The sequence below is a fragment of the Stenella coeruleoalba genome (genome assembly GCF_951394435.1).
Source record: "Stenella coeruleoalba genome assembly, chromosome: 2".
In the NCBI taxonomy this organism is placed as follows: domain Eukaryota; kingdom Metazoa; phylum Chordata; class Mammalia; order Artiodactyla; family Delphinidae; genus Stenella; species Stenella coeruleoalba.
Genome location: NC_137147.1, coordinates 1483086 through 1498347, shown reverse-complemented (window position 1 = coordinate 1498347; position 15262 = coordinate 1483086). Strand labels below are relative to the sequence as shown.

The window sequence follows — 15262 nt, the reverse complement described above, 5'->3', positions numbered from 1 at the left end:
GCCAATTGGAGAGCGCAGCGACGGGACGGACATCTGGCGCCGATTGGTCTGCGCTCCGTGGTTGGCGTGGCTATTGGGCGGAGGCGCTGTCAGTCGCGCTGGCGGGGCGGGGCGGGGCGGGGCTCCCGGGGGGCTAGGGTCCGGTTGCGGGCGGCGGGCGAGCGCTGGGGCGGCGTCATGTCCTCCGAGGTGGCCGCGCGCCGCGACGCCAAGAAGCTGGTGCGCTCCCCCAGCGGCCTGCGTATGGTGCCAGAGCACCGCGCCTTCGGCAGCCCGTTCGGCCTGGAGGAGCCGCAGTGGGTCCCGGACAAGGAGGTAGGTCGCGGACGCCCGTCAGCCCCGGGACCGGATCCGCTCCCCCTGTCCCCTCCCGTGCCCCCGAGCCTCCCGGCGTCCGCGTCCCGCGTCGGCTCCCCGGGCCCGCCCCACCTCCCCGACGCCCCTCCGCAGCCCGACCCGCTCTCCGCTCCCCGCGCACCCCGGCCCCGGAACTGCCTCCTCCGGCCCCTGTGTCCTCCCCACCCCCAAACCCGGCCGCCCTCGGGACGCCTGCCCCGCGCCCTAGCGGAGCCCCCGGGCTCCACCCTTCCCGGGCCACGGGTACTCTGCCTGGCCTGGTTCCCTTTCGCGGGGCGCCCAGTCTACCCCGCTCTTAAGAAACTGCCCCCCGAGGTTTCTGTGACCCCTCACATATCTCCCTTCCTGATTCGACCCGGGCTTTGCCCAGCTGCGAGGTCATCTGTGGATTCCGCCACATCCATAGGTCGAGCTGCTGGGCTGGAACCTTTGATACAGTTGCGACTCCCTCCCGCGAGGGAGGAGAGGAGTCTCGTGTTTGTTTATTTATAATCAGCGCTCTGTGCAGGGGACTCTCGCTGTGTGGATTGCCTGGCGGTGGTGTCTGAGGGAGTCTTGGGGGTGAGTACGCGTGTCCAGGTGGGGCGTGTGGAGGGCGTCCTGCCTGGGGAGCTGCACCTGCGCCCAGAGGTGAGGGGCGGGGTGGGGCGTGAGCTCTCCCGTGGGTGGGGTGGGGGCGGAACCTCTGAAGGCCTTTTTGTGCTGTGCTGTGCCACAGGGTTTGGACTGGATCCCATAAGCCGGTTATTCTCAGCTATGCTAAGCCAGGCGGAAAAACTTACCGCATTCCTGTAAATCACAGACGTCCCAGAGACATAAAAGTAGCACGATTTATTTTTTTTACGCGGGCCTCTCACTGTTGTGGCCTCTCCCGTCGCGGAGCACAGGCTCCGGACGCGCAGGCTCAGCGGCCATGGCTCACGGGCCCAGCCGCTCCGCGGCATGTGGGATCTTCCCGGACCGGGGCACGAACCCGTGTCCCCTGCATCGGCAGGCGGACTCTCAGCCACTGCGCCACCAGGGAAGCCCAGTAGCACGATTTTTGAAAATGCTTTAAGTTGCATCTCCTTCCAGCGTTCCGATTGACCACTTTTCCTTCCTCCCCGTAGAATGACGGTTGCAGGCGGCACGTTTTTTTGCAGGGGGGGCGAAGTGAGGGGATGCGATCAGGTGTTTTCAGGGCACTGGCGGTGAAGCGCCCAGAGCTCGGAGGGGCGGTTGGGCCAGCCGCGGGGAGGTCTCAGCGCCGTCCTGCCAGGGCTGCCCTTTCCTCCCATCTCCTGGTCACCGAGTCCCTGCAGGCCAGTGCACAGAGGGCGAGATGTTGGCGCGCAGGCGGGTCACTGAGCTGGCCCAGGCCACGTCCTCCCTTCCTCTTGGGTTTCTTGTCGCCCTGTCTGTGCTCTTTCTCTTCTGCATTTTTCTTCCTGGCGTTTGCAGTGTTTGAAATCACAGAACATACCTTTTCTCGTGTGGTCTCCTTGGTTAGTGCTGTTAAAAGGTGATTAAAGAGAAAAAAGGTAATATCACGACTCTCGTTCTCCTAAGTGAATGCATGTTCCGGAGCTCTTTTAACTGCATCAGTGAGGGAGCCGGGCAGGTGTTATCAAGGTTCAAAGAGAAGTCAGAACCGCACAGCCTGACCTGGAAGGAGGCAGGTGAGGGCAGGAGCTAGAGGCGAGTTGGTCTGTTCCACGCCGGGGGAGGGGAGCCGGGACAGGGACATACTGTGTCCGCAGCATCTCCACTTCACTGAGTGGGCACCAAGCGTGTCCTCGAGGCCAGGTCAGAGTGTCAGTCTTTTTCCACTTTTGTCCTCCGAGGACCCTCTTTAGACATTTTTTCCCCTGATTGATTCCCCCATGAAATGCTCACAGCAGGGATATGTCCACCTCCTTAGGGACCGTATGTGCGGGAGAACACCCCTCTGGACGATGTGCAGTTTTCCCCTGCAGCCCGCGAGCTGCTCTTCAGTTAACCTCTGGGTCCCCCCCTGCCAGCACTCTTCAGGGCCCCTTGCTCTTTGCTGGAATGATTGTTTCGCAGGTTGTACTGCATGTGTTGTCTTTCTTTGCGGGTCTGGTGTTGAGGTGCGTCTGGGGCCCTGCCCGCCTGTCTGGGGGCTCTCGGGAGAGCGATCAGTGTGGGTGGGAGTGCTGGGATCAGCGTGGCACTCCTTCCTGTAACAGAAGTTTCGTTCTTGTGTTAGAAGGATGGCGGGGTGCCTTCCAGAAACACGCCCCCAGTTTGCCATCTGAGCAGCCAAAGAAGGCCCTAGAGGCGGAGGGAGCTCAGAGCGGGGAGGAAGCGCCAAGTGACCGTGGACAGTTTCTCCTCTGACTTTGAGGAAGTGCGTGTTGAAATGTGCTGGGGAATGTCCTAGAGTCCAGAAGGGCCCAAAGGAAGTGTCGGGAGGAAAAGAAACTGGGAGTGGGGCAGTTGGGGCTGGGAGCGTCGGGACGAAGGCTGGCCTTGGTTGCGGGGCCTCTGCCCTGCTGCTCGCGCGGCCTGGCGGCACTCGGCCTGCCCAGTGCTTCTGGACCCACGACCCTGGTGTGTGGGGAGGGGACCCAAGCGTGGATCTACCGGTGCTGAGAAGTAGGTTTACTTGTGGTTTGGGACAGGCGGTGGGGGGCATAGGTGGAGCATGGCAGGGGGCGACATGCTGTCCTCAGCTTCACCCGCCCCCGCACTCAGCTGTGGGTGGATGAGTGTCACGGTTGTGTGCAGCCGTCCTGTGTTCTTCGTCCCGGCTGTCTTCTGCTGGGTCCATCAGCGGCCAACCGGTTGCCCATCTATCAACTCTTTTTTTTTTTTTTTAAAGTTTATTTACATGTGGTTTTCTCGTTGTGTTGCCATTATCAAAGTGGGATTCATTTTTTTTTAAATTAATTAATTAATTAATTTTGGTTGCATTGGGTCTTCATTGTGGTGCGCGGACTCTAGGCGTGTGGGCTCAGTAGTTGTGGCTTGTGGGCTTAGCTGCTCCACAGCATGTGGGATCTTCCTGGACCAGGGCTCAAACCCGTGTCCCCTGCACTGGCAGGCAGGTTCTTAACCACTGCACCACCAGGGAAGCCCTATCAACTCTTTACTCAGTGCCTGACCCTGTGCCAGCTTGGTAGCTGGGGCCCACAGGGGCATCCCTTACAGATGTTGGAAAACGTGGGGATGTGGGTACATCTGTAGCTCTCAGCTTCTCAGAGGGGTTCCTGACCCAGAAGTAACTGAGACTTGCTTTCCTGGTGTCTCTGTGCCCCTGGGAGCTTGTGAGGTGGGGAGGCAGTGGCGGGACAGGGAGGGCCTGGGAATAGCTTGGGCCTCGTGTGGCTGCCGTCCGAGTGTCCCATGACCAGGAGAGTGGCCTTAGGGGTGGGCTCTCTGGGCACACAGCCATAAGGACTTGCTACAAGTAGCCCAAAATACTGAATTTTATCGTTAGAATCCATGCAGTTTTGCATCCCTTTTCTTCCTGTCCTGGGCGCTGGGTTTAGCCAGTGATGACGATGGCTCTGCACTGTCACTGACGTCAGATGCTCTGCAGATGCAGAACCGGGGAGGAGAGAGCACAAGTGTGTCAAACAAAAACAAGGTGAGGAGAGATTTGTGTCCCCAGGTCACTGTGGGGGGAGGTCCGGCCCAGGGCCCTGTGAGCTCTCCAAAGGCAGGTGGCAGGGGCTTGCTCCATGGGAGGGGCAGCCCAGGCTAGGAGAGAGTGGGGTGGGAGGGGCAGGTGGTGTGATCTGACAGAGGATCAGGGGGTGCATCACCCCAGGACAGCCTGTCTCAGGCTACGGGGTGGGTCAGAGTTCAAGGCCCTGAAGGAAGGAGAGATGAACGAAGGTTTTACCAAGTGCAGTTCGTGGGCGCTTTGTTCCGATGGATGTGTCAGCCAGTCCCATCTGCAGTCCGCGTGTGGCTTGTGGTGGGTGGACAGGGGTGTCTGTTAGTCTTCTCTGGGGCAAGAGGGGAGGGGGCCCTTTGCAGGATGCGTTCCCAGAGCACTGTGGGCGGCGTCCCCGGTCTCTGGTCTCGTGGCCTCCGGGATCCCAGGCGGGTCCCCATGGTCAGGAGCCAGGAGAGCTGCCCACGGCTGCTCGGGCCAGCGGGGCGCTGCTGCCAGTGTTGGGAGAAGGCGGGTTCCTGGCCGTCCTGCGGGACATGGGCAGTGGCAGCCTCTCCTTCCTGGGATGTGGTGTCTGCACCTGCTGCTCCCTGTTTGATGGCTCTGGGCTTTGTCCTTGGAGGTGTTCTGTCCCTGCCGCTCCTTCCCTCAGGCGCCCCACCCACCCCCGTGAAAGCATCTGTTGTCAAATTCGTCTCGTTCCCGGGGCTGCTGTGTGTCTGCTCTTCGTCCCTTGAGCTGGTTTCTAACATCCTATTGGTTCCCTCATTAGTTAATGAGTTAAATCTTTTTTTTTAAATTTATTTTAATTAATTTATTGATTTTTGGCTGCGTTGGGTCTTCGTTGCTGTGCACGGACTTTCTCTAGTTGCAGCGAGCAGGGGCTACTCTTCGTTGCAGTGCGTGGGCTTCTCATTGCAGTGGCTTCTCTTGTTGCGGAGCACGGGCTCTAGGCACGCGGGCTTCAGTAGCTGTGGCTTGCGGGCTCTAGAGCGCAGGCTCAGTAGTTGTGGCACACGGGCTTAGCTGCTCTGCGGCATGTGGGATCTTCCCGGACCAGGGCTCGAACCCGTGTCCCCTGCATTGGCAGGCGGATTCTTAACCACTGCGTCACCAGGGAAGTCCGTGAGTTAAATCTTTGACGTGGGTTCACTTTATATTTGTAGGAGTTATGCTTTTACTCTTTAAAAACGGTTGTCTTTCAACAAAGATACAGTAATACATGTAATTTTGTAACTTATTGTTATGATTTATTTTTGAGGAAGCTTTTTCTTTTTAATTTAATTATTTTTGGCTGTGTTGGGTGTTCGTTGCTGCATGTGGGCTTTCTCTAGTTGCAGTGAGCAGGGGCTACTCTTCGTTGTGGTGCGCGGGCTTCTCATTGCGGTGGCTTCTCTTGTTATGGAGCACGGGCTCTGGGAAGAGGAAGCTTTTTTAAAAAAAATATTTATTTATTTATTCGCTTGTTTGTTTCGGCTGTGCCGGGTCTGAGTTGCGGTATGCACGTGGGATCTAGTTCCCCGACCAGGGATCGAACCTGGACCCCCTGTGATGGGAGCCCAGGGTCTTACCCACTGGACCACGAGGGAAGTCCCCTTGTAGCCTGAGAAGCGGTCTAGCGTGCAAGCCAGGCGCAGCCGGGCGGGTGTTGTCTCTCCTAGCACCGCCAAGGACAGTGTGGGAGGAGGCGTGACTGTCCTTTGCCGCTCCAGCCTCAGAGGGAGGGTGGGCATCTGTCCCAAACTCTGTCCTTTTTTTTTTTTTGCGGTACGCGGGCCTCTCACCACTGTGGCCTCTCCCGTTGCGGAGCACAGGCCCCAGATGCGCAGGCCCAGCGGCCATGGCCCACGGGCCCAGCCGCTCCACGGCATGCGGGACCCTCCCGGACCGGGGCACGAACCCGTGTCCCCTGCATCGGCAGGGGGACTCCCAACCACTGCGCCACCAGGGAAGCCCTGTCCTTTTTATAGTAACTTCTTTTTAAACGCTCCTTTAAACTCTCCAAACTCTCTCTTCCGACTATTCTACCTTGAGGGAAGATGCCCTGTCGGCCGTCCTGATGCGCTGCCCTGGGCACCCCCAGGGCTCCCTGTGCTGGAGTTGGACAGCAGGTCGGCAGAGACCGCGGGTCTCCAAGCAGCCCTGTGGCCCAGCCTTTGCCCTCGGCTGCGTGCCGGGGTGGACCCCACGATCCCCGAAGGCCCCTTCTGCCCTGAAGTCTTCCATCTGGGCCCGGCTTCCTGTGGCCGTTTCTGGTTTCTCCTTTGATTGCTCGTAATCCCCTCACTTCCCCACCAGAAAGCACACCTCCAACCTCGTCTGAACTCTCCTGCGTTGGCAGGGTGGGCATGAGTCAGCTGTTGCTTTCCTGGCCCTGCGAGGGGTTGAGGCCGCTGGGCTCTGACCCTGGGGCTGCAGCCGGGAGTGCCTCGGTGTCGGGTGTTTCACTAGAGGCTGTGTGTGCCACCCCCCTGGCTCCCCTGTCCTCTCGTGGGCGCCCAGGGGACACTGTGGAGGCCACCCTTACCACCGGCTTCCTCCCAACTGCGGGGCAGGAGTCCTGGGGGTGAGCGCAGGGGCCCCGGTGGTGGGCTGGAGGCCCCACCGTTGACACTGTTTCACTCGAGGACGAGGACGGCCCTGCTGGTCCTACCGCCCGTCCTGGCGGGTGGGGAGCGGCCTGGGGCAGCCCGCGGAGGATCAGGCAGCATCTGCATGTGTGTCTGTGTCTCTGTGCCTGTCTGCATGTGCTGTGTGTGTTTGTGCCTTAACCTGCACCTCGCACGCAGGGCCTTCACTGAGCTCCTGTGGGTCCCGGTTCTCCCTTACAAGTGTGCCTGTCTGTGATGCCAGCCCCAGCCCACCCTAGTGATGCCGCGGTGACACAGGCCTGGGTGCGACATAGTCCGGGAGGCTGGAACCCAGGCAGCTTTTGTCACACATGGTGCAGGTGGGTTGCTCACACCTGGTTTCTGGACTCCGTCTCCCCAGACAGTGGTTTCCCAGAACCCCAGAGCCTCTGGGTCCAGGTCAAGTGCACGGGGCTCGGCCTGGGCTTTTCGTTTCCTTTCGATGCAGCTGGTTTATCAGACAAGGTGTGAGTTCTTTGGTGGTAATTTTACTCTCATATCTTCACCAGTTGCTTTATTTCCTTATTTACTTCTGTTTTCATACCAAATTGTTCTCTTGATAACTTTAAAAGCTTCTTTTATATAATCCACAGGAAACTTACTTTATTTAAAGCCTGTAAGTTTTCTGAATAACCTCGTTGGTTATTTAGATTAATACAAAACTTCTAGATCACTAATGTTTTTAAGGGAGTGAATTTTATTTATTTAAAAAATTTATTTTATTTATTTATTTTTGGCTGCGTTGGATCTTCGTTGCTGCGTGCGGTCTTTCTCTAGTTGCGGCGAGCAAGGGCTGCTCTTCGTTGCAGTGCGCAGGTTTCTCATTGCGGTGGCTTCTTGTTGCAGAGCACGGGCTCTAGGCACGCAGGCTTCAGTAGTTGTGGCATGCAGGCTCAGTAGTTGTGGCGTGTGGGCTCAGTAGTTGTGGCATGTGGGCTCAGTAGTTGTGGCTCATGGGCTCTAGAGCTCAGACTCAGTAGTTGTGGCATGTGAGCTCAGTAGTTGTGGCACGTGAGCTCAGTAGTTGTGGTGCACGGGCTCAGTAGTTGTGACACGTGCAGTCAGTAGTTGTGGCTCACGGGCTCTGGAGCACAGGCTCAGTATTTGTGGCACACGGGCTTAGTTGCTCCGCAGCATGTGGGATCTTCCTAGACCAGGGCTCAAACCCTCATCCCCTGCATTGGCAGGTGGATTCTTAGCCACTGCACCACCAAGGAAGCCCCGGGAGCAAATGTTAAATTCTGCTGTGGTCTTAGTTTAGAAATTGGTCTCTCAGTTGTGTAGATGCGAGCCTCCCGGCGAGGGTGGGGCAGCCCTGGGCTCCGTGTCCCAGCCGTGGGTGCAGGACGCGCATGGACTCGGGAGGCAGCTCTCGCACTGGAGCCTGGCCTGACGCTGGTGGTCCAGCCGGCTTTCCCCACATCCAGTAGATTCTGTGGCTGGCAGATGTGTGAGGTCACAGGAGAGCGTGGCACACAGATGCCCTGCCATGGGTGGAGGCCCAAGGGCCAAACACACGGAACATTCCAGAACTGACAGCGAGAGGCAATGGCAGGGACTGGTGGAAGCAGCTGCGCTGTGATTAGCCAGCTCATGCCTGAAGCCGACAGGGACTCTGTGGATGGTTCTGGAGAGCCAAGGTGGGCCAGGCCCTGTGTCCCGGCCCAGAAAGCAGCGTAAGAGCAAAGAGAAAATAAGGAAACATCAATCACAGGATCTCAGAACGCTTAGACACCAGCCCAGGGTGGGGCCGTGGCCACGTAGAGCTGGGTGGGCTCGGGGCCGGCCTGGATGCCTGCCCTCCCACGGAGAAGGGCACACTGCGTGTGGATGCCAGGCTCCTTCCATAAGCTTCCTCAGGGTCCCGGCCCCATGGTGGGCCCTGGCACCTGCTGTGCCTTTCCTCAGAGCAACAGACCCGGCTGCAGGCGCAGGCCTGGGGGCGGGAGGGGTGCAGAGCAGGGGTCAAGGTCAAGCACTGCGTTGGCAGAACGGGGAGGATGGGGAACAAAGCCTGGGCGGCAAGTGGGTTCTGGCTGCCCAGATTGAAGCCAGGCAGTGAGGATGAAGGGCAGGACACTGGGGTCAGGCCGTGTTGGCCAGGACTGACTGGGGACTGGCCGGGTTCGGGTCGCGTGGTGGTCAGGGTGTCTGGCTCCCTGACAGTGGCATTTTACTGTCACCGTGTCATTGGGGTGAGGTGGCACATGTGTCCAGGAGCAGCTTTTCCACCGTGGAGGCTGAGCCTTGGCGGTGCGGGGACAGTCTGTCCGCACTTGGTGCCAGGATGGGAAGAAACCCTCGCTTTGTCTGATAAGAGGTCTGAGGTCCTCTGCGTGGTTGGTTGGTTTGGTGATAATGTGGCCGTTTCGGGCCCTGGACCTCGGCCTGTCCCTGGAGCACTGTCCCCAGCCTCCCCGCTGAGCCCCGGGCATTTGGGGCTGGTAGCACCCTTGCTAGCTAGACGCTGCCCCAGCTCAGCAGACCCACTGCGCTTCTCCGCGCGGGGACCCGGTGTAGATCACTTTCTGCTGTGGCATCGCATCATCTCACAGCCGATCCTGGGTTCCGGTGACAGGACGGGGCTCCCTGAGGAGCTGACCACGTGGCCTTGGCAGCCGGGTCCTGACGCCCTGTCACCTTCTCTCCTAGTGCCCGAGGTGCATGCAGTGCGACACCAAGTTTGACTTTCTCACCAGGAAGGTGAGCTGCGGTGGGGCGGGAGGGGGCGTGGGGGGTGGGAGTGGGTGCTGTCTGTCGCGGAGCCTCGGGGACAGTGGCAGCCTGGTCAGCAGGCAGGGTTCCGGCCGCTGGGAAACCGTTGGGACCCTCGAGGCATCTGGTCGTGGATGCCGGTGGCGTGGGTCTCCGGGGGTTCTCACTGCCTGCCCCGCGTCTGCAGCACCACTGTCGCCGGTGTGGGAAGTGCTTCTGCGACAAGTGCTGCAGCCAGAAGGTGGCGCTGCGGCGCATGTGCTTCGTGGACCCCGTGCGGCAGTGCGCTGAGTGCGCCCTGGTGTCCCACCGGGAGGCCGAGTTCTACGACAAGCAGCTCAAGCTGCTCCTGAGTGGTGAGCACCTGGGGCCTCGTGTCTGTCGTGTGGTGGCTGCGATGCTGTGACGCCGTGCCTGGCCTCTGTCTCTGCAGGGTGCCTGCTGCAGGCTTGGGACCAATGGTTGGGACTCCAGGTGCGGCCCCCGCCGTCCTGGGACATGGTGGTGGCGAGAGGGCAGCTCTCTCCCTGTGCCTGCTGCCCCTCCCCCTGCCTGCTGCCCCCTCCCCCTGCCTGCTGCCCCTCCCCCTGCCTGCTGCCCCTCCCCGTGCCTGCTTCCCTCTACCCCTGCCTGCTGCCCCTCCCCCTGCCTGCTGCCCCTCCCCCTGCCTGCTGCCCCTCCCCGTGCCTGCTGCCCCTCCCCCTGCCTGCTGCCCCTCCCCCTGCCTGCTGCCCCTCCCCGTGCCTGCTGCCCCTCCCCCTGCCTGCTGCCCCTCCCCCTGCCTGCTGCCCCTCCCCCTGCCTGCTGCCCCTCCCCATGCCTGCTGCCCCTCCCCGTGCCTGCTGCCCCTCCCCGTGCCTGCTGCCCCTCCCCCTGCCTGCTGCCCCCTCCCCCTGCCTGCTGCCCCCTCCCCGTGCCTGCTGCCCTTCCCCCTGCCTGCTGCCCCTCCCCCTGCCTGCTGCCCCCTCCCCCTGCCTGCTGCCCTTCCCCCTGCCTGCTGCCCCCTCCCCGTGCCTGCTGCCCCCTCCCCCTGCCTGCTGCCCTTCCCCGTGCCTGCTGTCCCCTCCCAGGCCTTGGCAGCCTAGCCCCCCCGGCCTGCAGGCCCCTTCCACCTCCTGGCAGCAGGGCAGGTGGTGCTGCCCAGTGGCCCCTGAGCACTGGGGGAGGGTCGGCGCCCTGTGAGCCAGGCCCTTGGGAGGTAAGTCCCCTGGGAGCCCCAGGCAGCACCTTTTATTTCCACTGTTGAACCCCAACCCCGTCACGGCCTTTCCGCCTCAGCCGAGGGCCCCACAGAACAGAGCTGCCACCTGTCTTGCTTTCCTTTTGTCCTCTGTGCGTGTCCCCTGGTGGGCTGGCCTGGAAGGGGAGGCGAGAAGGGAGCTGCCGGGTCCTCATGTCTGGTTTTCATCCCCAGGAGCCACCTTCCTGGTAACTTTTGGAAACTCGGAGAAGCCGGACATGATGGTCTGTCGTCTTTCCAGCAACCAGAGGTAAAAGCGGGTGCTGCGCGGCACTGACGCTCTGTCGCTCCGAGCCTGAAGTGACGTGGTGTGGACACCCTTCGTTTGCTGCAGGTACCTGCTTCTGGACGGGGACAGTCGCCACGAGGTCGAGGTCACGCGCATTGCCGCCGTGCAGATGCTCACGGAAGGCTTCCCTCCTGGAGGTGAGCGCCGTGTGGCACCGGCCTGGGTGACCCTCGAGGTCTGTGGGCCGTCGCGCTCAGCCGTGGTGGGGGCTTGTGTTCAGTGAGTGGCTGTAGGAGCTCGCCAGGAGAATGGGGCTGAACGTGTAAACAAGCGGGGACTACCCTTCTGTACGTTTCACTTCCTGTCGGACTCGGGTCAGGGGTAAGGCTCCGGCGGCAGCTGGCATCGGTCCGATTCCCTGATGCCTGGATCGTTGCCCGCCCAGCACCACGACCCCCAGGGTCTGCGGGGACGACCCTCCTCCTGGAGCTTGCGGAGCGCTTAGCCTATTCTGGATCTTTCCACCTAAACTTTCGCACTTCAGCAGCTGTCCTTCCACGGAAGTGGAGTTGGTGTTCCGCGTTGGGCGCAGTGCGCTGAAGAGACCCACGTGACTTAGTCCGTCTTGCTTTCTGTTTTCTGATCGGCTCTTGCTTGTTCTTCTCTCCTGCCGGCCTACCTTCTTGACGTAGAAAAAGACATGCACACTTATACCAGCCTCCCGGGGAGCCAGCCCGTCTCTGAAGGTCAGCTCCCCGCTCCCCGCCGCTCTCCCTGCCCCCGCGCCGGGCTGCGCCTCCTTCAGACCCTGCTGTGTGCTGGGGTCCACGCCGAGGCTCTCTGTGAAACACACATTCCCTTCTTTTGGTTGATTTGAAGGACAGTTGGGTCTAAGACGGGCAGACAAAGCATGAATGAAGCAATCTATCTCATTTGCTCAGTTCTGCACTCCCAAGGGGAGCCCTACGCAGTGTTTCCTAACGTCCCCTGGGCATCCTCCCCTGGGCATCCACTGGGGCCTGAGCGGGCCACGCGAGGGGGGCGCGGGCGGCGGCCCTCCCCAGCGCGCTCCCGTCCCTCCGCAGCGCGCTCGCTCCCGTGTTCTCTCGTAGGAGCCTCCCTGCGCTCCTGGGCCCGCAGGTGGCGAGGGGAGCGGGCCGGCTCAGCGTTTGCCCCCTGTCCCCGAGCACAGGCTGTGCGTGGCGGCACCTGTGCTAGGCCGTGAGTCGAAGGTGCGGAAGTCACGGTCCGGAGAAGCGGGGGGCCACCCCCCACCCAGGCCGGGGCCTCCCTCCGTGTCCTTCCCACGTGTGGGCGGGGCCGGGGGCTGGTGGCGCTATGCGGCCCCTTGTGGCGGTGCTGGGAGGACAGTGAGCCCTGCTCTAACCAGGCTTCCGGAACCGTTAAATGTCCAGAAAAATGTGTTCCCGAGTGGGCGGGGGCGGTGGCCACAGCAGCGTTGCGCACTTTCTGTCGAGGCCCAGGTACTTGCATGCAGCTCTGCCGGCCACAGACTCAAAATGCGACAGCGGTCGTAGGAGCCATGGAAACGTGGCCTGGGCCAGTAGAAGTCTACCTATGGGAGCGGGGGGTGGGCAGAGCACAGCCTGCCTGCCCCAGAGCCCGGGGGCGGGGGGCACTCCTGCAAGGAGCCCAGGCGGGGACAAGCCGCTTGACACCCAGGGTCGAACCGTGGCTTATGAAAGGTCATGAGGGGCGTCCCAGGCCTTGGGTGGCGGGGCACTTCCAGCCGGATCGACCTCCCGGTGGGCCGGGCCTCTCCCCCCCAGCACCTGCTCCCCCACCGGCCTGCGTTTGACTCTGAGACCTGCGTCTGATGGAAGGGATCTTCTGAGCTGGGTAACGGCTCACAATGGAGTTTTCCTCCCAAGTCACAAAGTAGAACAGCTGTAGGTAGGCAAACTCCACTGTGAGGCTTGGTCTCCTTGCCACTTTTCTGACTGCAGTCGTGACAGAAAGGCCGTCTGTTCCTCCAGCCGTTGGTTCTCAGAGCAGGTGCTGGGGTCCCGTCGTCGTCCATGGTGTCACAGCCCAAAGGCGGGCAGTGTCCCAGCAGGCCGACCCCACATGGCATCTTTTCAGGAGCTCATGTACTAGAGTGGGGTGTTGGTGGCACTTGTGCCCTCCGCTTTGACCCTGGCTCTCCAGAGTAGGGTGGGGGTGAGGCCAGCGTGACAGGCAGGGTGCAGCCTGGGCAGCCTTCCCAACGGCACCGTGCCTCTCCCTGGGTTCTTGGCCACGTGGTGCCGGGCCTGTGAGCTTGGGCTCAAACGCTGGGCAGCCCCTAGCCCAGGCCCCGCCACCAGGCTGCCTCCGTCTGAGACCAGCACCAGGGCTGGGGAGGAGGCACCCCGGCAGCACATCAGGGCCGGCGGCACCCTGGGCGCTCAGCATCCCCTCGGGCATCCTTACCTTGTCTCCCCACTCCAGGAGGCAACGCGCGGGCCACAGGCATGACCCTGCAGTACAGGGCGCCAGGGGCAGAGGGCGTGACGCAGCTGAAGCTGACGGCCGGGGAGGACGCAAACGGCAGCAGAAGGCAGGCGACAGCATGGCTGGTGGCCATGCACAAGGTACCGTGGGCCTGGCCCTTCTGCTCAGAGCACTGCCCACCTTTCCCAGAGGGAGGCCCGCCGCCTGCCTACCCGGGGTGCCCCCACTGGATTCAGCCAGGCACACGCATTTATCTCTGGTCACCTTGCAGGCTGCCAAGCTTCTCTACGAATCTCGGGACCAGTAACGCCACGTGGGCTGGATAGTCCGCTAGGGGCAGCAGCACCTGCTCGCCGAGCACGCACAGGCGCAACTAACCCTACAAGTGCTGGAAACGCAACTCAAGTACTCGGAGCTTACCTAGTGCAATATGTACACAGTTGATTAATGCTCAGAACACCTCGTGCTTTAGAATTTGTCTCATCGATGCCTAACTGGGGGTGGGAGAGACTGAGCTACACTACTGCTAAAATCTTTTTAGCATAATCTATACCATGTTTTTATGAGTGCCCAAGTTTACTAGATAGTTCTGGCCCCTTGATGTTCGTTCCATTAATTCTTCCACAGAAGTGATCTGGGCAGTGGTGACCTGGCCTGATTTGTACTGGAGCGCATCTCACAGACTGCCCGTTCACGTGTCACTCATCTGGGGCTATGAACAAACCTTTGCTACTTCACAGGGAAAGGAACAAGATTTGTGTTTTGTACTTTTCACTATTTCCCTTTATTAAAATAATTGTACAACAATTTGTATATAAAGCTTACGATTAAAACCTATTTTGAAAATACGGATCAGGCCTCACCTCGCTGTGTCCAGACAACCTGAGCTTCATGCTCAGCTCAGTTCTGGCTCCAGGACACAAGACTCGCTCACAGCCTCCGGGGAGAGACAGCAGTTTACCGTGTGCACGTTTACACGGCATCCGCAGAGACTGCCTTGCAGGGTGCTCGCTTCCCATCAGCACACTGTGCACAGTCAGCGCTTAAAGGTAGGTGACTCTACAACAAGGACCTACACGTGTCTGTACGTAAATTACACACAAGACTCACGCATGGAAAATAAGCTCAGGGCCTGGATTTTAATGAGAGAAAAAAACATTTCCAACGTGGTTCTGACAGTTTCGAGTGGTTTAGTCAAAAAATAGTTTTGGTATATAAAAGCCTGTACGTACAGTTGACGCTTCAGGGAAGCGCCTTACTTGCTTCAAGTCTGGAACCAGGCAGGTTATGGTGTCATGGCTGGGACCGGGGAGCTGGGGCCCCTGCCCTCCCACCCCCATAGCTGCCCCCGTGACTTTGCAGGCGTCCCTGCGTCCACCGCCTCCTGGCCCGTGGGCTGCACGTCCACGCTGGGAGGGGTGGGGACCACACCGGGGCAGCACAAGGCTGCAGAGAAGGCAGTGCTGTGCTGAGACTCCTGCCCACGTGTCACTTGATTTTAAGGTCCCTCGCATCCACGGCCTGTCGGTGACCTAGACCGAGGCCTGGAACAGGAAGTGGAGCCCACACACCAGGCACCACTGCTGGACAGAAGTCTCCACACAGGGCCTCGTTTGGTGATGAAGAAACGCATGTGGTGAGGACGAAAAAGGTGCCCGGGTTTCTGTGATTTCTAGTAAACGGGAGGGCAGGGCTCTAGCGAGGGGACGCACCTCACGGCAGCTGCAAGTTTTCATTGTTGGGGCTGGGGTGACACCGGGAATGAGGAACGATGGCCTTGGGGCCCAAGTGTGTGACAGCATTCATCTTCCTTGGCAACCGACCAGGGGTTAATGACAGGGCTTCTTACTGGCAACAGGGACAGTTGTTTAGAAAGCTGGGTATTTATTTGGATTTACAGTAACTGGCAAAAGTCGGTCTTCCTGGAGGCGAATGTCTCTCTCCCAGCTGCGGGCAGACCAGAGAAAGGGCCTCACCTAGAACCTGCCGGGCTTTCACATTGTGGACGCTGT

At 60.4% G+C, this 15262-nt stretch overlaps 1 protein-coding gene across 2 annotated transcripts; it reads left to right on the top strand.

Annotated features, from left to right (window-relative positions):
- The first annotated feature begins 154 nt into the window (after window positions 1-154).
- Window positions 155-15214, top strand: ZFYVE21 (zinc finger FYVE-type containing 21). Of its 2 annotated transcripts, XM_079912834.1 has the most exons (10): window positions 155-315; window positions 9265-9315; window positions 9515-9683; window positions 10742-10817; window positions 10902-10993; window positions 11489-11542; window positions 13248-13390; window positions 13522-14299; window positions 14754-14886; window positions 15151-15214. In XM_079912834.1, the coding sequence occupies exons 1-8, from the start codon at window positions 178-180 to the stop codon at window positions 13555-13557; spliced, it is 759 nt and encodes a 252-aa protein (XP_079768960.1). In that variant the 5' UTR covers window positions 155-177; the 3' UTR covers window positions 13558-14299; window positions 14754-14886; window positions 15151-15214. The 2 variants fall into 2 exon arrangements, with proteins under 2 accessions (XP_079768960.1, XP_079768961.1); XM_079912835.1 differs by lacking the exons at window positions 11489-11542; window positions 15151-15214 and having other exon boundaries at window positions 14754-14800.
- Window positions 15215-15262: the final 48 nt, after the last annotated feature.